At 32.1% G+C, this 26,083-nt stretch overlaps 3 protein-coding genes across 3 annotated transcripts; all 3 read right to left on the bottom strand.

The window, feature by feature from the left end:
- On the bottom strand, positions 1 to 4,827 carry LOC125825136 (F-box/kelch-repeat protein At1g57790-like). Its single transcript, XM_049504473.1, has 3 exons — positions 4,722 to 4,827; positions 1,504 to 2,619; positions 1 to 305 (listed from the first exon to the last, which is right to left on the bottom strand). Exons 1-2 carry the CDS (start codon positions 4,751 to 4,753, stop codon positions 1,521 to 1,523), a joined length of 1,131 nt encoding a protein of 376 aa, XP_049360430.1. The 5' UTR covers positions 4,754 to 4,827; the 3' UTR covers positions 1 to 305; positions 1,504 to 1,520.
- Positions 4,828 to 9,520: 4,693 nt separating this feature from the next.
- Positions 9,521 to 10,769, bottom strand: LOC125825110 (uncharacterized protein At5g39865). The gene is given in 2 exon segments (XM_049504454.1): positions 9,521 to 10,723; positions 10,725 to 10,769. Coding segments are annotated over 2 exon segments (1,209 nt in total). The 3' UTR covers positions 9,521 to 9,559.
- A 5,225-nt stretch (positions 10,770 to 15,994) lies between these two features.
- LOC125825252 (mediator-associated protein 2-like) lies at positions 15,995 to 17,827 on the bottom strand. The gene is made up of 4 exons (XM_049504603.1): positions 17,638 to 17,827; positions 17,229 to 17,307; positions 16,998 to 17,081; positions 15,995 to 16,565 (listed from the first exon to the last, which is right to left on the bottom strand). Exons 1-4 carry the CDS (start codon positions 17,764 to 17,766, stop codon positions 16,210 to 16,212), a joined length of 648 nt encoding a protein of 215 aa, XP_049360560.1. The 5' UTR covers positions 17,767 to 17,827; the 3' UTR covers positions 15,995 to 16,209.
- Between the last annotated feature and the right edge of the window lie 8,256 nt (positions 17,828 to 26,083).

Here is a 26,083-nt window from a genome sequence, read left to right as displayed (position 1 = left end):
AAAGCTCTTATTTAGTCAGCTTGAATTAAACTTCTACAAATTCAACTACAACATTACCCTAAAATGTTATCTACACTGAAGGAAAATGTTCAATGACAACTTATAAAGTACTATAAATTGAGAGATAACATGATTAGAACCCTGTTCTTTATCATGCCTTCCAGGTCTTTGACAACATTTAGTGATACATCTGAACCATCGGTTCGGTTTTCACTTTTTCTGCAGCAAGGTGGCTACTTGACTACATCTGCAGCTCTAGAACTGGTCGATGAAGCCGTTTGAAGAGGGACCTTGTATTTGAGGCCCTGGAAGAAATGATTAGCCAGAAGTTAGTATATAGTAATTTTGAATATGAAGAAATAGTTGACGAAAGACATACAACAACTACAACAAACCCAGTGTAGTCCCAAAAGACAATCTGCAATGCAACAACAACATATCCAGTGTAGAGTGTATGCAGAAAATCAAAGTAGTTATGAAGAAGGAAATACGTAGTGAAGAAAACATGTCATTAGTAATGAAAGCAGTAGAGCCCATTCAGAAAAAAGAACTAGGTAGTTTGGAGAATTTGAACTAGGTACCCATACTTATTCTACATCCATTTGACGTTGTACGTCAGGGCAAATGAAGGATCCGATGTTACATAGTAACACACAGCTCCGAGCCTCTTGGTCATTGAAACACAATCTTCCATAATGTCCAACTGGGACTCTCTCAATCCAACATGTCAATACTTTCTCTGAACTACGAACACACTTACATGCTGCCGTTATATTCTTAATTGCCTAATTTAGAGTCTACAGATGCCAAACATATGCCTTCATAGTCTAGCATTTGCAAAGTTGAGGAAGAAAGAAAGACATAACAGAAGGATCCACAATCAGTTGGAGCTTTAGGATCCTTTTAATTGGGATATACAATTAACTCGTGCTATAGCACCTTAAATATCATAAACTTGATTTTGCCTTGGAACTTCTCGAATAGACAACGGGGGCTTATGAAAAAATGTTCCATACTTTAATACTATAAACTTTGCCAAATGAGATATCATTCGGTTAAGCCAGGAACACTTTAGCCTCGAGAAAAACACTTCCTAAGGTGACTTGCAAGATGTGAAGTTTCAGCCTTCAAAAGATAGAGATCTCGTAGGCCAAGTTGCTTAGACTCTTCAAAAGTACTTCCCGGTGTGTGTCAGATCCTCCAAAAACTATGCACTTTTTGAGGATCCGATACGGGTGCAGCAACAATTTTGGAGGGTCAAAGCAACTAATGAAATAGAAATTGACTTTAAACCAACAAAAATGCACTTAGCTATCATACTAATCTTAAAATCAACAACTTCATCAAACATCCTTAAAGATTGAGTACATATCCGTAACACACACGTCCTTTCTTGGACATGCATGCTGTTATAAACAGTTTATGATTTCAGTCAAGCAAAGATATTCTTATGTTCAACCTCACGACTAGAAGAAGTAAAAATCCAACAGAAAAGAATAGTACCTTTGTCACAAATCTTTTCAGGCAAAGGCTGAAAGGTCCGGCGGTGCATCAATCCAAATGCTCTCGAAAGGATCTTGTTCTCCCCAATCGTAACACTGCTTTCGCGGGTAGTATCTGTTTTTATCGAGGGAATAGGATATGCAACGCCTTCCATAAAAACGAACCTTAGAGAAATAAATACTATTTCTCATCACACCAAGAATGTCTGTCCTTGCTTGGGATGAAAGGAAACTAGCAAAAAGAGTCAAACCACCTAAAGTTTGCATCTCCACCCAAATTTTATTTATTTGGTCCAATTTATATACCACCGGATTTGCAGTAGAGCAAGTGTATATCACATAGATATCTCCATTGTGCTCTGCCATGAATTTTCCTTTCCACCAATTTTTGACGAAAAAGTTCTCGGGGCATCTCGGAGGTGGAACCACACGAACAAGCCAAGTATGTTCTTCTGGATCATAGACTCCCAACCAGCCAGTAAGACTCAGACAATAAAAGAGACCATTGCAGAAAACTAACTTATTCCAAATGCTGCTAACAAATGGCAAACGGTTTTGGTAATTGGCAGTTGTCCATTCAGTTGCCCCTGGTTTACATGTGCTAATTGCAACCAAAGTGGGGCTGACATGCTTAACTGTGAAAACAATACAGTCGGGGGATGTTGGAGCTGCCGAAAAAGCAACTATCTGGTATGTTAATTCTAGTCCTGGCAAATTGATCACGTCCTTCGTATAAGGATTGAAGAAGAACACACGCAAACTTCTGGGCTTGTATAGCAGCAACCAGCCATCCTTCGCATAGCAAAGCCTCGAGCCACGTAACTCTGGTAACTCAACAGAATAAGTTTGCCTCACTGAAGGGTCATAGAATTCAACCAAGTCACCGAATTTCGGGAAAAACATAAGCCAAGGTGGTTTATTCGCAACTCTTACAGAAATGGCAGCAGCAAGCCATTGCTTGCAAACAGCAGAAGCAAGGATATTTTCCTTCAAGTTTAACCGGCAGAGAATCTGTTCTAGGATATCAACCGGCACACGAAACAATGAGTTTTGCTCATCAGATTCTTCACGCTCCTCACTTGAAGCAGCACCATTATTTGGAGCTGTCGCAGCTAATCTAGAAATATAAAAGTCATCTTTAGTTTCAAAATGGATAGTGAAATAAAAAAGTAAAAACAGATACCGAACCCTTAAAGTTAACGTTATCCACAAAATATAAAGTACACATTACCTCCACTTCCACTCTCGCCCCAACAACAACAACGTACCTAGCGTGACCCCACTTGTAATCCCACAAGTGGGATCTAGGGAGGGTAAAGTGTATGTAGACCTTACCCCTACCTTGGAAGGCAAAGAGGCTGTTTCCAATAGAAACTCGGCTCAAGGAAAGCATATCAAAACAGATTGAAAAAGAAATAACGGAAGTGAAGAAATTATGGAAAATACTATAGAAAGTATGACGAAGTACTCTGAAAAAAAGAAACAATAACTACAAAAAGAAGAAGAGGGAAACAAAAACAGAATCCAAATGTGTCACCACGTGTAAACACACCAGATGAGGCATTTCCCTTAAGAGCCTTAGCAATAACTAATATACATGATTATAAAGATAGTTACAGTTGGCTTTCCACATTAAATCCAAAACATTCTGCTTTAAGCGTAACTCCTCACACGCAAATGACGACATGAAAGACGACAAATCCTAAATCAGATACGTATCGGTGAACTTTAGCATCAAAGACCAAAACATTCTACTTTTCGCTTTTGAGTAACTTCTCACACGCAACGGACAACATCAAAGACGACAAAGACATACCCTTAATCAGGTTACACGAGACTTCCAGCATTAAAATCCAAAGCATTCAGCTTTTTTTCTCGCACACAAAGGACAACATCAAAGGCGACACCGTTACTGGTGGCTTTAAGCACCGAATCCAAAAAATACTGCTTTTAAGTAACTTCTCACACGCAACAGACAACATCAAAGACGACAAAGACATATATCCTTAATCAGTTTACACATGACTTCCAGCATTAAAATCCAAAACATTCTTCTTCTTTTTTCTCACACGCAAAGGACAACATCAAAGACGACAAAAACATATCCTCAATCAGGAAATTACAGGTGACTTTGAGCATTAAAATCAAAACATTCTGCTTTTTTTTCTCCCGCGCAAAGGGAAACCTCAAAGACGACAAGGAGATATCCTCAATCAGGTAATTACAGGTGACTTTCAGCATTTAAATAAGAACATTTCTACTTTTTTTTTCTCCCGCGCAAAGGGCAACATCAAAGACGACAAAATCCTAAACTAGTTACAGATAGCTTTCATCATTGACACCGAAAAATACTGCTTTTAGAGTAACTTCTAACACACAAAGGACAACATCAAAGCCGACATATCCTAAATCATCCAACAAACTGAACATACACTAAGCTGATTAACTGTCAGAACAACACCGAAACACTTGACTATCTGTATAAACAGTTATGTTCCCACTAGGAAAACAGAACCGTTATAAACTGTTTCGATCAGAGTAAGAATAACTCTTAAGACCAACAAATCATCACACAAGTACCCAACAGCAACATTTATTCAGCTATACAAGTCATCAATCATCATCATCAACATCACATATGCCCATTCCCTAACATTAAAAAAGTCACAGATATCTTATGCAAAAAGTGACATGAATTTGGAACATTTTTAGTACAACAGATTGAATTGAAGTATAAAATGGTTAACAAATAGACATCCTTAAATTCCCAGATAAACAGATCAAGTGATAAATTCATAAAACCCCTAATTTGGGCAACCACCAAAATTGTCAAAATTCACCTCAAACACAACAAAACTAAAAAAAAACACCACATAAATTAAATCCACTCATTCCATTTCAACTCAATTTCTCTTCCACCTCTTGTAAAACTTTGGGGGTGGGGTTTGGGAGGTGGGGTTTGGGGGGTGGGGGGGTTTGGGAATTCTTTAAAACTCAATCACTTGTAAAAAGACTACACCTTTCAACTCAAACAGTGAAATCAAAGCTGGATCCACACAACAAAAAACATCAAACATAAACAAAATCAAAAACCCATATAGAATTCATTAAAATTCAAGTCTTTACACTCAAATTAAGCTCAAAACACCCAAAAAAAACTGAAAAAAACATGAAAACACACATAAAGATTCATAAAGTTTCAATCTTTGAAGGACTTACGACTTCATTTTTCTTCTTTTTCTTCCAGCCATGGCTGCAAGAACTCAGCTTTGGGCGTTTCTATCTAAGTTAAAGCCAAAGCAGTATATGTTTTTTTTTCCAGTGTGCGAAGACAGAAAGGAGAAAAATAAGGCAAAAGAGGATTTATATATAAAGTTAGAGAAAATGGCAACTGGCAACTGGCAAAGACTGTTGTCAACTGATATCAGTACGTGAGAGTTACCACCACACGTGTAGTTTCAAAGGGTATCTTCTTTTCTTTTCTTTTTATCGAAAAATTCATGGTCGGACCTCATCATCTCGACTTTCATAAGAACTACAAGACGTTATTGACAGCCGAGCATCAAAGACGGACCATAGTACCTTGTTTGATGTAATTTAGAAGAGAATTCAACTGTTGTGGTTTATGAGTTTCGGAAAATGAACTTAAGTTAACGTAAAATGAGAAATGAATTCAAAATCAACTATTTATAGATATTGCGGAGATACAAATCCAATGTATGAACAAAAGGATGTCTTTTCTTATTTATTTTGTAATAGTTTACGTTCAAAACTCGAACAACGTAAAAAATATCTACACAGTCAAATTTGTAATTAAGTAATTATAAGTATATCTCTGAAAAAGAAACTGACTTCATCATCTCGACTCCCGTGAGAACTACAAGACGAATGTTACAGCTGAGCATCAAAGACCGATCATAGTACCTTGTTTGATGTAATTTAGAAGAGAGTTCAATTGTTGAGGTTTATGAATTCATGAAATGAACTTAAGTTAACGTTAAAATGATAAATGAATTCAAAATCGATTATTTATAGATATTTCGGGGATACAAATTCATTAATCCAATGTATGAACAAAAAGGTGTTTTTTTAAATAAAAAAAGTTAGTTCAAAACACAAATATCGTGAAAAAAATATTTATACAATCACATTAGTTATTAAGTACTACTTAGTAAATCTTTCAAAAAGGCTGACTTCATCATCTCGATCTCGTAGAATTATGAGATCACCTTGGGGTCGCCTTTCATACTCGAGTATCCAAGACCGATCATATAACCTTATTTATAGTTTTAATTTCAAGTTATCGTAAAATAATAATTGAATTTCCAATCAACTATTTAGTAACTAGGTCTGAATAATATTTATTACTAATAAATTTCATTAAACTGTGAAATTTTATTCTCCTGAAAATACGATAAGTTATCTTAATAAACATAAGTTGATACTCCCTCCGTCCCATTTTATGTGGCAACATTTCCTTTTTGGTCAGTCCCAAAAAGAATGTCACATTTCCTTATAAGGAAAGTATTTAAAGGTACAATTCCTTTTTTATCCTTGTTGGTCCCACTTAATCTTAAAATAATACTCCAATACATTTATGACGAGAGAGAAATTGAGTCTACTTTTTAAAAGGGCAATTTGGTAAACATTTCAAAGTCTTCATTTATTTCTTAAATTCCGTGCCCGGTCAAATGTTGCCACATAAAATGGGACGGAGGGAGTAATATAAAAGACAATTACAATTTACTGTTTTTTTACGCTATCAACATAAATTATTATTATTATTATTATTATTATTATTATTATTATTATTATTATTGTGTTTAGAATGATTTGGACACTGAGCTAATTAGGATATTGTCACATAGGATTATTGTACTTTGTCATAATTAATAATTATGTTGTCTCTGATTATTCGCTAATTAGATTCAGAGAACATGACCACCTTTTTTAGAAAATTCTTAAATGGAATCTAAAATGGATTAATTACAAGTTTTCTAAAAATGGATTATTACATTACTGATTAAAATAAATAAAAAAAAAAAAAATTTAAAAAAAGTAGTGGTTGGTACATTACAGGATAATCACTGTACAATCACATTAGTTATTAATTACAATATTTTTTTACCTTAAATTCATTTTAATTACTTGGGATTTTAAAATTAGTCATTGATTTTATAATCACTCCTAATCAACTTAGTTAAACCTAACAAGTGGTTGGTACATTACAGGATAAAATTTTGAAAATGGATTTAGTGTACTTACAAAAAAACTTTCCCAAAATGGAATATTTACTATTATCTAATATTTGGTACATTGTTGATTTGAAATAGTAGTATTAAATAGTTTGATTTTTTTTATAAAAAAAAATAGTACTCTAATACTCTTTATAATTAAATTAATAAAATTAGTTGGCTTTTTCAGAAAATTAATTTATGACTCTCTTTGTTAGGAAATTCTCAAATTGGAAACTAAATTATTGGATTTTGTGTACTTACAAGTTTGCCAACAAAGGATTGTTAATGCTATCTAATGTTTGCTGTTTTTTGGATAAAATTTCGATATTTTAATATTAAATGGTTTGAGTTTAAACTAATAGGACTCATTTAACTTTAAATAAATTGTACTTGTTGGATTTTATATAATTTCCTCTACGGCTTTAAAAATATTTATATTTATCCTTCGTTGTACTTTTTAAAATGAATTAACTCTCATTGTTAGCCTAATGTTTAAATATGAGTTTTGTCCTAAAGGAGCCAAATGTACATGCAAAATATAGAGGTAAAATTGGTCCTTTTTCAAGTATAAAGACACATCTTCTCTTTAGTATAATTTTCTTTATCTTTCTGTCTTCAAATTTGGTAGGTCCATCTGAAATAATCTGATAATCTATACTTATTATTTCGTCGTGACTGACATTATTATTTGATATTTCAGAATCACAAACAAGAATTTATGATTTTTCAAAGTATTTGGTGTGTGTTAGTTTATTGATTATTTGAAATTTGTTTAATCGACTCTATTGGGCTCCAAACTTGGTGAGTCAATCTAATACACATTGTAACCAATACTCATTGCTTCGTCGAGACTAACATCATCATTTTTGTCCTTTTGGGATCACGAAACATGAATTCAAAATTTTCAGTGTATTATAATCCATTGATTTTTAGAAAATTGTTTGACTGACTCTGTCGGATCTTATATTTAGTGATTTTATCTGAAACAACCTGGTGGCCAATATTCATTACTTCTCCTGTTGAAATACCTATAGTGAGCTAACATCATATGTAAGACTTGCCTCCAAGAAAAAACACTATCATGCTTTAAAAAAATCAGGAGAAGTACAATCTTGTAGAACTAATTCTTATAAAAGTTTTTCTTTTTGTTTCTCACACACATTCGATATTCGCATTAAGATCTGACTAAATTTGAAATTGCACCAGAAAATCTCATATATAGGGAATAGCCTTTCCTAACAAAGCTAAGGCAACAAAGTGCTTACCAGAGTTCTAACTTAAGAATGAAAAAGCATTTATCACTCTATCCAGTTCTTAAAGTGTTATTTGGCTTGTTGGTACTGAAACCCTAACCACTTTACTAAAAAGAAACAAAACAAAACTAAACATGACTAGTTTGATGTAACTACTAAAAATAGTGAGACCAAAAACTTGAGAAAAGAGGCCCACAATTAAGGGCCTAGGCCCTAAAATACATCAATGGGCTGAACTTGATGTAGCCCATATTACATCAAAATGTAAAGGGATCCATTTGACTATTTCTTTCTCAATAAAGCCCATTAAGGGATTTCATCATTTAATACAATAATATTAGTGTGGTCACTATCCACTACTTGTCAGTGACTATGAGAGTTTTTCCTTTTTATTAAACTCCAAGAATCTTTGGTACCAATTTATGTCAAATAGAATTTAAAAGAAATCCAATAATACTGGTGATTTGGTTTGTAGCAATTCAAGTATATTCAAAACTTATAGTTTACGATATCCTTGGTGATGATATTTTCATCATTTCAATTTATGTGGAATAATTTGAATAAGAAAGAAATAACGATTTTTTTTGAAGTGCCAAGAGATATATGTGACTATGAGAAACATGTATTATTGGTTCTTGAGCAGAACCATTTGATAGCTTTCTACCTAGATAAATGTCATTAGACAGAATGAAATAAAGAATGAGATAGTCTATATCTTGTACTGATTATAAGATCACTCTATAAATAAGTCAATTCTATGTGACTTTCTGTCATTCAAGATACCTCATACTTCTCGTAAGAATGGATCTGCTTTAGGTTGTATAAATAAAAATAGAAATCGAATCCACAATTATTACATTGAATTGTTGGTATTTTTATGTGAGGGGGTGGGGGGTGGGGGCGGAGTTCTATTTGAAAGTTACTAGACCAAGCCACTAGATCACTTGGCCCAACCATTCCCCCTACCAACCAAGGAGTTGTCACTATCTAGCCAAGACAAACAAAGTTTTTTTTTGTGTGCTAAAAAAGCAAAAAAGTCAGCAGCATGCTTGACATCTTAAATTCCTTAAAACAACAAACATCAATCTGCATATTGAAAAAGACTAATTTGATTGTTGGGAGTCATGTTTCATTGACTACATTCACAAACATGACCAATGCCACAACATTCTTTTATAAAGGCTAGGTCAGCTTATGTTCAGTTCGACTAATTTCATAAACTACATGTTACCTCACATCAACACATATACTGAATAACTCTGTCCACTAAGATTTGGACAATTAACAATGTTGTGTAGATCCCTCATTTGACTAAACATACTCGTGTTCAAAGATAGTAACAAAAGTGTAAACACTTCGTGTAAATTGGTCAAAATACATGATTCTATCGAGTACTTCCTAGTAATCGTTTCATAAACGAGTCCAAGCAACATAGCATATATTCATTGCCATTTCAAATTACAAAACTTTCAAATCAAACAGACAATGTTATGCAACAAACATAGTTCAATGATTACAAATCCAAAATAAGCAAAATAAACAAACATAAAATGGTTAACTTACATAGTTAACAACAAATTGGACATTGAATCAAACCATTCTCATTGCACTCTCCACATTTCACAGTACTCTTTCCATCCTTAGCCAACAATTTTCTACTCCCATTGCAGTCCATACACATCACAAACCGGATCCCCGCGCAGCCATCACACGTGGCAGCTGCCCTCGGGATCCCGTCTAGTAAAATTCCCAATTTACCCTCCTCTTCCAACTTCAACATTTCATCAGCTCCACCAATCAACCTCCCTTTTACAAACACTAAAGGGACTTTCACCTCTTTTGTCCCCATTAGTCCTCTTAGTTCTTCCTTATACCCCGAATCCATCGATATATCACGCTCAATCACACGAGTATCATTCGATTCGAGTATAGCTCTAGCAGTGTTACAATCCTCAAATGTCTTTCTAATACCCCTCAATGTAGTTGTATAGATTACAACTGCATTTTCACCTTCTGGTGGGCATTTTTTCTCGAATAACTCAAGCATTGTCTCTGCTTCTTGCGAATTCCTAGCTTTTCTAGAAATTGGCGTAGCAAACACCATTTTCTTGATCTGTTCTTCTTCTTCAGACATCTCTTTCTCGAAAGCTTCCACGAGCTGTGGATCAAACAACGGACTTAAACTCCTCCTCCTCCTCGAAACCACAACAGAATCAACCTTCAAATTATCACATTTCACCTCATTTGGACTCCCCTTCTTCGAAAAATTCAATCTTGGTGACATTTTCCATGGACTCTGCATCAATTTACTCTCTTTCAACACATTTTTTGGGCTAAAATCAACCAAATTAGCTTCATTACCTCCATTACCCCTTCCTTTATTCTCCTTTCCACTCAATTTCTTGAATTTACGCGGAGAGCTCATCTGATTCAAAAACTTCAACGGGCTACGAGCATCAATATCGACAAATCCACGAAGAAAAACCCGAGATTTTGGGCTAATCTTGGAATTTTGTACAACAACTTCTTCATCAAGACCTTCCATTAGCTCCCAAGCATTAATAACTTCATGAGATTTTTCATGGGGTGGTGATTTCTTGATTTCTTTCACACATTCCTTAATAGATAAAGGTGGGTTTCGCGTAAAGTTTGAATCTTTTTCAAGATTCAACACACCATAAGTACTTGAAGTTAAAGAAACAACATGGTCAGGGTAATCATCACCATTTTTTTCTCAATTTTTTTTTCTTGAAGAGTTTGGACGGCACACAACCCATTGATTTGGGGGTGGTGGGGTGTGGGGTGGATTTTTTCAGACAAGAATTTGCATTTGGTTTTTGTTAGGTTTTTGAAGAAGATGAAAGTGGGAAAGTTTCAGTTTAAGGAAAATAATAATAAAAACATCAACGGTTATGACTGTCCTCATAACGGGCCCAAACGGTCGAAAATTTCGAATGAAACATGTTGGGGTAAATTTTTTTAACAAGTCCTTCATTTTTGCCTATATTCATTAAAAAACACCACTTTCATATTTCTCAAAAAAAAAAGAAGCGTAAATATGTTATTGAACTATCAAAAATATGATTATGTTACCGTTAATAATCGGGGGATGAAAACGTCATTATCGTGATTCGTGAGTCGTGACATGTTTTTATGAGATTGGTATGATTTTTAAAAACACCACTTTCATATTTCTCTAAAAAAAACGCATAAATATGTTATTAAACTATTAGAAATATGACTATGTACCCGTTAATGATCGGGGGATGAAAATGTTATTGTAGTGAATCGTGACATATTTTTATGAGATTTGAATGATTTGAATTAGTAAAAGAATTAAACTTGATCTGGATTTGACGATGTTGATGCTCGTAGCCCGTTGAAATTCTTGAATCAGATGAGCTCATCGCGGAAAATTCAAGAAATTGGATGGGAAGGAGAATAAAGGAGGAAGGGTTAATGGAGGTAATGAAGCTAATTTGTCGGTGAAATGGATGAAATCATTAGATTTTCGTTTGGATCGAGATAATGACATAGTAGTTAGAAGTGAGTGGCAATAGAGAGTTACATGTTCGGCAACCAGTATTATTTGAGTATTTACAGTGAACTGGTAGAAGTGGCGTATGCCACTTCTCCAGTTCTATGGCAACCATATAGTTTTTTTGTGTGTTGTGTTGCTAATCACTAACAACACTGCATCCGGTTTAATAAGCCAATTTCTTTTATATATATGCCACGTGTCGTTCGATTAAATCACCCACGTCGCTTAATTAATCTGATTCGTCTATTTTAACGAGTTGAACTATCAAAAATGGTATGTTCATGACACTCGTTAATATAGTTAGGCATAAAAATGTCACCGTCGTGACACATTTGTCCCTCATCCGACTAATCACTAGCAACCTACATATTCGATTTTTAAAGCTAAATTTTTTATCTTAAATATCATATCACGTGTCATTCAATCAAACGACCTACATCACCTAACATATTCCATGTATTTTAATACATTCCATTTTATTTGTCACACACAATATGTTGATCATGAAAAATTAAATTTTAATTTTATTTATTAAAATTAAACGTTTATTACTATATTAAAAATTATATTTATTAGCAAGGATATAACTTTATTTTATAACCAAATCCATCCCAACAAACATGGAATATCTTCATAAATTCTCCTTTCCCTTTTTAATTATTGTCCTTTTGAAGGCCAACTAAATAAAACCTAGTGAAGTTAATAATTTACATATTTATTACATAATTCTTTTAAATTATTATATTTATTTATTCTTTTGAAAATGCACCCTCTTTGGAAAAAAATTAGTTATTTATAGCCTATACTTTATAGGGGACTTTAGTAGTAAATGAGATTTGCCTTGACATTATAAATGTCAACATTCTTCGAAGCATAGGGACAAGTAGATTAATGCTTATGAGAAGAGACAAAAAAGTTGTCAATTATCAAGAATGTTGGTAGTTAAAAATTGTCATTTATAATTAACACAACTACACTCCCAAAAAATAATGGACCTTCATATGGATATCATATTTCAAATCTTGTTAAAAATTAGTGGAGTCAAATGGACGAGATGAACAAATTGAATTAAATTTGAACAGATCAAAATTGATATATGGATAGGTTATTAACTCGTTCGTCAAAGGTTATTTAGATTAAGATTAGCTAAGTAATGGGTCAAAGGTCAACCCTCCCGATTTATACCGATTCTTAGCTAGTGTTTGACCATAGATTTTGGATTAGATTTTGAAATTTTATTTTTAGTTAACTCGTTCAAAGGTTATTTGGGTTGAGATGAGCTAAGTAATGGGTCATAGGTCAACACTACCAACTCTTACAAACTCTTAGCTCGCGTTTGACCATAGATTTTAGATCAGATTTTGAAAATTTATTTTTAATTAATCGTTTAAACTTTAAAGGTTACTTGGGTTGAGATGAGCTAAGTACTCCCAACTCTTATCTAGTGTTTGACTATAGATTTTGGAAATTTATCTTCAATTAATTCGCTTGAAGGTTACTTGGGTCGAGATTTGCTAAGTAATGGGTCAAAGGTCAACACTCCCAACTTTTTTGAACTCTTATCTAGCGTTTGATCATAGATTTTGGATCAAATTTTAAAAATTTATATTCAAAATATTTGTTTGACCATGAAATTTGATCAGATTTTAAAATTTTGATCTTTAATATTTTCAAGTTCTAAAAAATTGGCTTAGATAAATTTTTTAAAAAAAATTAGGACTTCCACTCACAATTTTTTTTTTTTTTAAATAAAGTAAAATAAAATAAATGTCCAAACAAAACTTTAAAAATTAAAATTTTCAAGTTTTAAGTGTCTGCTTCAAAATCTATGTCCCGACGGATGCTATTTTATTTTTGGTTTTCTTATAATTTATTTGATTATCTCATAAAACACTTTTTTTCTTTGTTGTGATAATATATAGCATATCAAATTTAAAAAATTTAAAAAAATTAAAATATAATAAAAGACTTGAACAAAAGTGAATTTGGGCCAAAGCAGGAAGAAGCTATCCTGGGCCATTTCGAATGGACCGAGCCCAGTCCAACAAGTTAGCTATCATGGCCTTCAAACAATAGGCCCACCTTTTGTTTGTTCCAAGTGAAAATGAAGCATTTTTATCCGTAATAATTTAGCTAGCATTTGGTCATAGATTTTTTTATTAGATTTTGAAAATTTATCTTCAAATATTTGTTTGATTATGAAATTTGACAAAATATTAAAAATCTATCTTCAAATATATGTTTGATCATGAAATTTGACTAGATTTTGAAAATTTATCTTCAAACATTTGTTTGACAATTAAATTTGATAAGGTTTTGAAAATCTATCTTCAAATATTTATTTGACCATTGTTTTTAACCAATTTTTTGAAAAAACGATCTTCAAATATCTGTTGACCATGAAATTTGACCTGATTTTGAAAAAAAGCTATCTTTAAATATATATTGTCTAGATTTGAAATTTTGATCTTCAAATATATGTTTGACCATGAAATTTGACCAATTTTTGCAAAATCGATCATCAAATATCTGTTGACCATGAAATTTCGACCAAGATTTTAAAAAAATCTATCTCTAAATATCTTTTTGACTATGATATTTGACTAGATTTTAAAATTTAATCATATTTTAAAATTTTGATCTTCAAATATTTTCAATTTCCTAGCATGTTTTTGGGACTTCCGCTCACAAATAATTCAATTATTTTTCAAGTAGTATATTCAAACACAACCACAAATTTTATATTTTCAAATTTCAAAATATAATTTTAAAATCTATAATCAAATAGGATCTTAAATAAAAGTCTAAGATATGTGGAAAACCTAATTGATCACATTAAAATAAAGTAAAATTTACTTGTAATAATTTATGATTTGACACATAGAAAAGTGTAATAATTTGGCGTGTTTGAAATAATATAAGTTGTTATTAGTTTATCGTAACAAATTAAGCCTTTTGTTATACAATATAATATAATGGTTAACTTAAATTGACTTGTGCATGACTATGGTAACATGATTTAAATCTCTCCAATATTAATCAGAAATTTCGAACTTTAACCCCGTTTTCAACACGAATATCGAACACGAATTCATAAATCAAACACTTGTTTCTTTTTCCCAATAAAGCACTGTCCACACTTCCACCAAACGTGTATAAGCAAATAGTAGCAAAATCAGAACTTTATTCTAAAAAGTAATGCTTTATCGATTTCGTTTTATGCAATATATTACTTTTAAGAGAATAATATATTTGATTTATATAATAAATATTTTAATTCTGAACCTTTCATCTTCTTCTTTTTTAAAGAAGTTTTACCGTCACACATATTTTATAGCACATTTAAAATACAAATATAAAATTAATCTTGTAGTCGGGTTTCAAGAATTTTCTTAAGAAATTAAACGACAAGTCAAATTCTATTACATAAAAATATAAACTGAAGATGTAGTTCATTTTTACTATCAATCGATGTGGTGGAACAAATGAGATCCTAACTCCAATTCCCTCTTTGGAAGTAAAGAAGTTTTGATAAAAAAGTGTTTCTCTTAAATTTATCATACACAACGCGAATCTAAATTAGTCGGACGAGCAGATATATATTTCTTTTCAAAGTAAGCATGTTCTTGGAATTTGGGGTTATATCAACTTTGTGTGGCGGCTTTACTACATGATATATGAATAAATAGTGACAACAAAGAAGTCCAAGGTGGTGTGCACATTTTTTTGTTTATTACCTTTTTCCTTATGATGTTTAGTGTTTATATTTAAATCCAATTAATTTGAATTTACGTATTTCAGGGCTTATTTTGGAGGGCAATGCAATTAGCATGATTTTATTTCATATTCAGAATTTGAACACAATTTTTTTAATTAAAGATGAAAGAATCTCAATCATCCCATCATAATTCAGGCCGATTAGTTATTTCTATCTACCTTTCACCTTTGCTTCTTTGAGTAGTACTCATATTATTTTTGTTTCTTTTTTACATTGGTGTGTTGGACTAGTTTGAGTTAAGTCAATTATCTTGTTATACTTTTTTAAAGTTTTGCATTTGATATTTGTATTGAGATAGCTTGATTGATTTGAATTTGTACCACAAAAAGCCATAAAGGAGAAGTACTTCTTATTAACATTGTTTCATGCGTAAGGTTCAAATTCGAAATATCTAACTAAAAAATAAAGAAATTTCATTCACCTGGTTACAATTCTGAATGGTGATTAATGAATAATGGAAGAAGAATTAGCTCATACAACACTAGTACTGAATAGAATGTATCAATAATGTTATAGAGTATTATTAGTTACGTTGAGACTATTTTCTATCTTTATCCACGTATAACTAATATCATAATTTGCTATGTATACATTAGTTATACACCCTAATACTGAATCAAGAGTAAAACTAATACATATATTAAAACTGTTTAAAACCAAAGGTATATAACATTTGATACTTGATTAAATATTGGTCCCATCATTGGGGGGATTAACAAGGCACACAAGCTATGGCGCAAAAACCTCACACATTTGTTCTACAACTAATATAAGAGGGAAAATAAGGTCGTGTTGAGTTCATGGCTGAATGGTTAAAGCGCTCAATTGTACTAGAGCAACTAGAAAGAGATTCTTTAACCAAAAAGAATTCGATTCAGAACACTTAAGAGGAAACACTTCAACCATCAATTTTCCTCTTCTTCTTTGATTTTTGATCTTGAGAGTGATCGAAGGATCCTGAAGAGGTCAATGCACTACGACCACTTTTGCCTGAATCTTGAAGAGATTGGTTATTGGATTTTGCAGGGCCGCCATCACTGTGTTTTCTCTTGGTAGATTTGGATGAACTCCCTGATCGCATAATACTCCGTGTTCTAGTACTTTGACTAGGAGTTGCAAAGTGACGAGACGAATTGGTCAATGTAGTACCAGACGATCTCTGAGCCATCATCTGCTTCAAGTTTATGCTGTTCTGTTTAAGCTCACTTGGTTCCGGATAATGGATTAGGGAAACACGCCGGGAAATTTTGCCAGCTGCCAAAACATGCAAAAATCTGCTCAAACGCGTTGATTTTGTGCTTGAATGGAAAACTAGCAGCATTTGGATCATACAGAGGTTCACATTAAGGAATAACAGTAAGTTCTACCAAAAATATAAACAAAAAAGCATTAGTAGTTGGAGTATGTGCAAGTTCCGCACAACTAAGAGAGTGCAGTAAAATCTCAATATGCAAACAAAACGAGCCTCAGTACTCACATGACAATAATGCATGGTACAACAAGATTATGAAGCATGACACCTCAACTGTCAATAGAAAAGCTTTGACTTGACACTAACATCACAAAAGAAGAAATAAAAATTGGCATATCCAATGGGACATTGCAGTATTGCACGTTTTGAGTGTCGAGATCATGAGTGAATAAGCAGACAAGTGGATAGTAAAATGCAAAGGAACTAAGAGTTACCAATTTTTGGCTCAGACTCAGATGGTAGAAAGACCACCGCATCTGGGTCCTGCGCTCTACAACTGACCACTTCATATGATTTACCTGTTACAAAAGCAATCATTGAGCAAGACATTAAGAAATTAAAAGCATCTTTCATTCTCTTAAAAGGCCTGCTATGAAAATTAGAGGTGCTGAGATGGGGAGACAAACTCAATTAGATGTAAATGTTATTCTTATGACTGTACTTGCCAGATGAATCCTCAAAGCTGCCCATGTGCCCATCATGATGGAGCTTCAACGAAACTTCTTGCCCATCAAGACCTGGATGCTGGAGTAGCCAGTTGGAAATGTCAAAACTCAGAACCGATGTAAGTGACAAGGACTGAAAAATATATTAACAACCTCAACTCCTCAAGTACACACCCAACATTAAGAATCATTCTCATTCCATTCAAAATCATAGTAAATCTCATAAGTAAACTCTCTCTTTGCTTAGAAACTAGGAAAGGACCGGAAATTTTACATGGCTTGTCCCAGAAAAGGAAATAGAGAGACAGAAAATATCGTCATTAGTTGGATATTTTTCACCTGATTGGGAAAATAAAGCACCTTATTACATCCTAAAAGTGGAAGAACAATAAATTCTCATGAATCTTACTTGATTAAAGGGCCACTGTATAAGCCAGAGCTCAGTTGAGTCTGTAATGTTAAGATTGACAAGTGAATCCTTTTTGACCTCCTCAAATTCTGATGGTGGTTTGTAGCTCAGTTCATTCGGAGCATCCATAATGATGGAATATATTCAATAAGAGCACTTGAAAATGGCAGCCTAAACAGCTCCTGAACCAAAGGTTTACACAGAAAGCACAAACAACATAAGATAACTCAAAATTTGAAAATCTTTGGAGTTAATAGACCTTTGACCAACAACAACAATAAACCCAGTGAAATCCCACAAAGTGGGGTCTGAGGAGGGTAGAGTGTAAATAAACCTTTCTACTACCTCTCCGAGGTAAAGAGGTTGTTTCCAAAAGACCCTCGACTCAAGCAAATCAAACCAGTAATTAAGAGAAAAACAAGACAACAAATAGCAAAGTAGTGTGGAGCATATATGCAAGAAACCATGACAATAACAACAAGGTGCAGTCACCTAAACGCAAAATGCATTAAATTACAGATGATAATTAGAAACCCAAAACCAAAGACTACATGAATAAGCTAATACTATGACCAACACGGAGCTCCACTCAGCCAAAGACATGAATATGCTAGTAATAAGAACACCCCTCAACTAACTACTAACCTTCTAGCCTTATTCACAGCCTCTATACCCTCCTATCTAAGGTCAAATAGTCTTCCCGTTCCGTCATGTGGGTTATGTTCTTCATGTAGCATTCAAACTGAATCCTAGATAAGTTGCAACGTTACATATCGTGCATAATCACCTCTCCCCAATACTTATTTGGCCTACCTCCGCCTCTCCTCGAGTCCACTATCAAGAGTGGATTAAACTTGATAAGACTTAAAATTCGCACAATCACAGTCTATATCTAATGTTCAAATCACTTGAACTCCTAAACACAAACTCCTACAAATTAATTTAAGAGTTGAATAAGACACTTTCTATCTGAATAACAACTATTAGTTCAGTTCCCATGACAGACACTCAAATTCTCATGTGCCAAAATTTCAGGAAAATAGAGTATGAATTCAAAGAATAAACCAGGTACTATGTAAACTAAGTTAAACATACTGAGAAGAGGGACTAAGAGACGAGAGTCAGAGATACACGCACTGCTGCCGTGCTAGTCGACGACGGTTTCTGCGCCGCTGCCGTACTGGTTGCCGACGGTGGCTGCGCCGCTGTCCTGCTGGACGCCGACGGTTGCTGTGCGGTGAGAGTAAACAAAAGTGAAACGATGAACAGATTTTTTTATTTTGATTTTAGGGCACCAAATACAAAATTGGGATTGGGTTAAACATAAATCTGAAATGGGCTTGGATTTTGGGTTTTAAAATTAAAATATATTTAGCCAAAATTTTAAAATTTATTTAATAAAAAATGTTATCGGACACCGAATTAAAGAATCGAACTTTCAAAATCAAAATCAAAAAATTAAATTAGTTCGATTTTTAATTTGATATTTCAATCTTCTAGTATTTATGTTCATCTCTAGATTGAACTGAAATATGCTTAATAAGTCGGTAATAATTTGACTCGTTCAATTCTTACTAAATTTTCATAGTCTGTTAAGTGTTTTTTAAAAAAATATTTTTGTTTCAATTATATATAACATAGTATCAAATAAGACTACAATATTTTTTTCGAAAAACATTCTAACGAAGCTTCTCATTAATCAACAACTTTTTAAATGATTTGAAACTGGGGCAAATCAAAATGTGTTTAGTTCCCCGTTTGGCCATGCGATATGGTATCATGATATGGAATCATTATATGGTATCATGAGATGAAATTAAAGTTTTGTTTGGACATGCGATATGAAATTTTTGTATTGTATATTTTCTCATAAACATAAAAATTTCATAAGTTGTAAAACTATTAAAATAGCTTCAATTGTTTATTCAATCTTATCAAATAAACAAAAAATTATAAAATCGCATAATAAATTATTACAAAGCTATTTGTTCTCCAATTAAGTAATTGTTTTATCTAATTTTAATTTAATTAAAAAAATTGAACATAAATTATAGTGTACTAGTCTTTAATATAATCCTCCCACATAATACTGACAATTTTCTCACGTTGAACTTGCATTTCTCGATCATGTGACCGAGAAGACGAACCAACATTGTTACTTTGAGCCATTTGTTGGTCAATATCATCCGCAACTATATTTTCATGCTTATAGACCATAAATATTTCATCACTTTAACAATTGGTTGGTGAGTTAAAGTGACTATATGTTGGCGAAAATAATAAATTTTATGTCGGCGAGAATAATAATTTTTAAAAAGTAATGATGTGATTATAAATTTTATTTACATATGAAATAAATGGTTAGTAGATATAAATGTGGGGTTGTTTTAACAAAATATAAACTTGTGGATCAGTTTTTGTACTAAAAATATCTCAAATCATGATATGGAATTACCATATAATTTCATATCATAGTTTTTGGAGAATATGAAATCACATCTCATGATATGGAATCATGAGATGGAATCAGCGTAAAATCGCATGTCCAAACGTTGATTCTATCTCACGATACCATATCATGATATGGTATCACATGGCCAAACGCCTACTTATGGCCCGTTTGGCCATGCGATATGGTATCATGATATGAAATCATGATATGGTATCATGATATGAAATCATGAGATGAATTTGAAGGTTTGTTTGGACATGCGATATGAAATTTTTGTGTTGTATATTTTCTCATAAACATAAAAATCTCATAAGTTGTAAAACTATTAAAATAGCCACAATTGTTTATTCAATCTTATCAAATAAACAAAAAAAATAATATAAAATCGCATAATAAATTATTCCACTTAAGTAATTATTACAAAAGTTCGTTCAATCACATTGCGTAGAGATGAATGCCTATAATTAAATAGTTCTTTGGCATTTTGAGGCTCTCTTTCACTTCCTCAGTAATCTTGCAAATGATAGCGTAGTCCTTTGTATGGAGCTAAAAATCCTTTTGTGTTTCGGAAATCAGCATTTTATAAAGAATTACTAAAAGCATATGTGACATAAATGAGACAGCTTTGTGTAAATAAATAATATTTATTTTAAGGATATAATTTAAAGTTACCATGTGGCGGAAATGGAAATTGTGACGTTGGTTCAACAAGTGCATTCTCAAGTACTTTACTATCATGTGCAGTACCTTCCCAACCAGCAGCTACAAAGGTAAATCGCATATCAAAATCACAAGCACATAAGACATTTTGGGATGTTCTTCCTTTGCGATTACGGTAATCTGGGAGAACTAAAAGACTGACCCATTCGGTGACTTTCGCGGTCGCCCTCACTAAACCAACTTGAATCTGAACTACGATTCAGATCAAGTCTTACCGAATTGCACCACTTTAGGAACCTCCCCTTCTATATATGTTCCATCAATCGCACCAACTCAATCCTACCAAATAAAAAATACATCAATATTAGTTTAGTGAACATAAAATAAATTGGAAGCATTATAGAATGCACTTCATAAAAATAATGTTTGTAAGAGTAATAAAAATAGTGTTTCTAAGACAATGCAAAGTCATAAAATAAATATTATCTCTTTAAACAAAGTTGATAGGAAATATGTAACTAAATACTAATAGCTTACACATAAAATATAAATGTGCACTTATTAAGGCCATAAAATAAATTTATTAATGTGATTGAAATTTTACCTTAAACCAAGGCCAAAATTGAGTATTATGTCGAAATTTGGAATATACACCAGTCATATTTTTTGGTTGGATAAATGTTGGTGCCACCTTCACCTTGCTAATTGCCTCGGCAACTATTTTAACATGCCGGTTAATTATTTCAAGTGAATGTTGAAAAGTTTCACTTGCCGAGCGTTGACTATCATTTCGTGCAATGATGGGTTAGAAAAATACCCAAAGCCTTCTCAATTTGAACTCGTGTGGCCCGATGCTCAATTGACAACAAGTTATTTTGTTTGATAAAACTAACAAGCTGACAAAATATTTCGGTGAGAATAATAAATTTTAAAAAGTAATGATGTGATTATAAATTTTATTTACATATGGTTAGTAGATATAAATGTGGGGTTATTTTAACAAAATATAAACTCATGGATCAATTATTGTATTAAAATATCTCAAATCATGATATGGAATCACCATATAATTCCATATCATGGTTTTTGGAGAATATGATATCACCTCTCATGATATGAAATCATGAGATGAAATCAGCGTAAAATCGCATGTCCAAACGCTGATTCCATCTCACGATACCATATCGTGATATGGTATCGCATGGCCAAACGCCTACTTAGTGAAATGAGGTTGACAGGACATATTTCACATTTAATTTTGTTGATCAAAGACACGTCTAGAATATTCTAATTTTTCGAGTTTCATATCTAAATTATAAGGTGTATGAGTTTTTAACTCATTTATCACTAAATATTTTTCGAAACATACCTCAACTATTAGTTGTTCTCTTTTCCTAACTGAACAATGGTGATATTTCAAATATGAAATAAAAAAGGGAATAACTATTTGTCAAGGTGTATTTCGATAAACATTTGATTACAGTTCAAACATAAAACTTGTCCATCTGATAATTTTGATATGAAACTCGATAAAAAAAACATTTTAAATATATTTTTTACTATTAATAGTAACTAAATGTGTAAATATTTTATTCTTGTCCTTATTTTGAGTACATCTTTATTCTCAACTTCATCATGTTTTTTTTACTTACAAATTTTGTTGTTTTTTCCAAATTGCAATTTGACCAACCTTTTATAGAATTTTTAGGGCATTCTTTGACTTTTTGGTTTTTAGTTTTCCTAGAACATTTTAATTTATAATATTAGTTTTGTTTTTTTTAAAATAGAGATAGAATATTTTCCTAGCTCATGTTTTTTTAATCAATGAGAAGTTGAATTTTGATACTCTTATTTCATTTTCTCACACACTATTTTTTCCTCATTTGTAAATATTTTTACTTATTAGTCAACAAAGATAATGATAGCAGACCAAAACGTAGTAAAATACAAATTAATTCTGCCTAATTAGTACTTACACTTCTTATAACATTAAAAATAAAAACCTTGTTGACTTGGCACAGGGTGACGGTGCGACAAATATTAAATTATCATATTTTAATTTTGACGCTTCAATTTTGATATTATGATATTTGCTATGCATTCTTTTTTAAAAAAAAGTGGTGTTTGATATTTTAAAAAATAAATTGAAATATTGAATATCAAATTTAGATAATTATCATCTCCTTCAAGTGTGCATAACTTTTAACTTTATGAAACATGAAATCGAGCAAATTGTAATTATCGACGTATCATGTGTAGAAACTAAAATTCTAACACAAATTTTCAAAATCGTACTGTACCAACAACCCTACTTGGTTTATAAATTCAAAATCTTGTAAAAGAGAAATAAATAAATTGAAAAAGAAAAGAAGTTGAAAATTCAATTCTTTGTCATTGCTTACGTACTTATTACTACTCTATAAACTTCTTCTCGAAATCTTCTTAAGAATTGTTGTTAGGTAAAACATAAAATCAGAATATTGGTTCCTAATAAAAAAAAATATTTTTATTTTTCACCCGGTATGACCCATTTCGAAAAGAAGAATTTTTTTATCGAGGAATTTTTTTCATATCTAAAGTTTGAATCTGAAACCTCTTATTAAAGAAGAAATATCTAATTCTTTAGTGATGGTCCCTAATAAATTTCCTTTTTTTCTTCCTTTCTTAGTTTTGTGACTTTATTATATAGACTTGTTAGGCACTTATTGATATTTTTTTCTACCTATATATGTAAAATATACTAGCCCACAATGATTATTACTTATTCAATAAGATATTTCTCTCTAATCTTAGGCTTCATCAAGTGGTGAAATAAAAAATAAATATCACAATTTTTTCGAGTTTGGGAAATAAAAAAATCTTTGATAAGAAGCGTTTTTTCTTTTTAATGAATTGTATGTGGTGCAAATTTTAATTATTAGGACTTGGGTTGCAGATAGAAACAAATCTAAAATTTAAATATTATGGGTTCGATTGTTAAGGTTGTTAGCATTTGAAAATTGAAACAATTATTATTTTAAAGTAATAAGTTCAAACCAACTATTTAACGTAATATTAGTGGAGTTTTATACGTAAATTTGAAATTCATATCCAAAGTATTGAGTTCAAATAAATCTAATGTTATAAGGTTAATTGCTTCCACCTTCGATTTTGAAGACCAAATGTATACACAATTTTTTAATCATAGTGTTCAATCAACTTGTTTCATCTCGATTAGTTTCACATGTATCTACTATCAATACAAATACTAAGTAACTTTATTATGTATCAAGATTTAGACAAATGAAAAGAAATCACTTGATTTTTTATTTTTTTTGTGTTCGTAACTTCTTGTTGTTACTATATTCCCCATCATTTTAATTGACCTAATTAGCTAGTTTGGTAAAACTAATACTACTATCTAGTGAGGTTGACTTAATTAATAGTGGTTTAGTTTGATTAATTAGTCTTTTTGAAGATAAAAAATAACTACTCTTTCTAATTAAGGTCAATTAAAGCTTGACAATTGAGTGTTGTTATTGACAATGCCTAATTGTTACTATCATTTTTGGGCTAACCCATCGGTGGCCCCCTAAACTTGGCACGATCTTTCACTTAGACACCTTAACTAGGCTTTGTTCATTTTAGACACCTCATGTCACGCCCAACTGTGTCAAATTTGACACTTTTTCGACAATCTGCCAAATTTGTAAGGTGTGTGTAAAATACTCGCTGATGATGTGTTAAAGTGACGAATTAAATAAAGACACGTGGCATATATATAAAAAAAAATTATTAAATGATGAATCTTGAGTAGGAAAAAAATTACCAATGACTCATTGACATGTGGCATTTCTTTAACTAAATAATTTTTAAAAAAAACACTTTTAATAAAAAGAAAATTATACCCACACCACCCCCAAATTGTCTTCTCTACTACCCACCTCCACCTCAAACCCCAACCCCTCTCTCTCACTCAGATTTTCTTCTCCACCCACCACCACCCCCGACCCTCCCCACCAAATGTAGGATTTGATAATTGAAAATATGATTTCTTGCCATTTTTGAGTGTTTTTTTCTTCTTGAAATTTATGTTGATTTTCTCAAATTATTTTGAGGAGAAAGAAGGACAACAAAATAAGTGAAAGTATTTAAACTTAAAATTTATGGGCGCTAGAATTCACTTTTTGTTTGTGACATCGTCAAATTTATTTCACCATGGAAATAGTTTAAGCTTGGAAAATGGTAGCAAAAAAATGGGGAAGAAGAAGAAGAATTTTTTTTTTAAAATTTGGTAAAATGAGGCTCTCACGCACGTCTAGTGAGTGTATCACACTTGCTATGCCATCTCAGCAGAAAGTGTCAAATTGACACAGTTAGGCGTGACATGAGGTGTCTAAAATGAACAAAGCCTAGTTAAAGTGTCTAAGTGAAAGATCGTGCCAAGTTTAAGGGACCACCAATGGATTAGGCCATCAGTTTTATAGTGAAAGCAAATTTTGTTGTACCTAACATATATAGACTTCTTTCATTTTTAATTAAGAGTACATCAACTTAATTCCTAAATTTAAAACCTATAAGCTAATATGGGGCCAGAATATTTGAATATCTTAAACTAAGTAATAATTAAAAAAAGTAATTAATAACAAAATAAATATTATTTTAATGCTATATGATTATTGGCCAATGCCATTATTTAAAGTTGTGTAGCTAGCTTCTATCCACCTAATTACTTGTTGGTTTGACAAATGTCTTACCAATTATCAATCTGGTTGGTGTTCCTTTTTTCCTATCAGTTTAAGCTAATTTTGAGGAAAAAGAATTCTTCCAAATATTCGATATTCATTTTGGGGCCTTCTTTATCTATAAGTAGAGAAAGATTCATTGCGTCAGCGACCTGATTGTGTCGTATATGTGCTCTACAGGACGTACTCTATATTTCTTCCCAACCCCAAACCTCCGTTCTTTACTTTTAAAATAAATAAATTGAAAGACAGCACTACGTCGTGATTTTTTTCGTATGTCAGACTTTCACTAATTCAGTTACATAGTGATCCATTCTTTTGAGCGTAAAGCATATCGGACCTAACAAGCAGGCATCTCTTGCAATACAAGCACTATTGTTTGATATCATCGAGGAACAAAAAAATATTCATAACTTTAAACTAAAAATATTGAAGCCAGAATTTTTGTCAAGAATATTAAAAATTTAAATAAGTAATTAATATCCAAATTTTTCAATGAGTGAGTGCACCGCCATCTTATTTAACTTAAATACAATTAATAATTATTGTCCCTTTATATAATAACCACCTCACAATTCTTTAGAATCTATAAGACTTTTTTCCCTCAATT

The sequence above is a fragment of the Solanum verrucosum genome, unplaced genomic scaffold, assembly GCF_900185275.1.
Source record: "Solanum verrucosum unplaced genomic scaffold, falcon-dt-bn FXZP01000125.1, whole genome shotgun sequence".
NCBI lineage: Eukaryota > Viridiplantae > Streptophyta > Magnoliopsida > Solanales > Solanaceae > Solanum > Solanum verrucosum.
This window is presented reverse-complemented; position numbering and strand designations above follow the sequence as displayed.

What these genes read in the sequence shown, in the direction of transcription:
- LOC125825136 (XM_049504473.1), bottom strand. Translation starts at nt 4,753, where the DNA reads ATGGCTGGAAGAAAAAGAAGAAAAATGAAGTC. An exon ending in AAAAGAAGAAAAATGAAGTC is followed by an intron (nt 2,620 to 4,721) that starts GTAAGTCCTTCA and finishes TTATATTTCTAG; the next exon opens with ATTAGCTGCGACAGCTCCAA.
- LOC125825252 (XM_049504603.1), bottom strand. Translation starts at nt 17,766, where the DNA reads ATGGATGCTCCGAATGAACTGAGCTACAAACCACCATCAGAATTTGAG. An exon ending in TACAGTGGCCCTTTAATCAA is followed by an intron (nt 17,308 to 17,637) that starts GTAAGATTCATG and finishes TGGCTACTCCAG; the next exon opens with CATCCAGGTCTTGATGGGCA. An exon ending in CAGCTTTGAGGATTCATCTG is followed by an intron (nt 17,082 to 17,228) that starts GCAAGTACAGTC and finishes CTTTTGTAACAG; the next exon opens with GTAAATCATATGAAGTGGTC.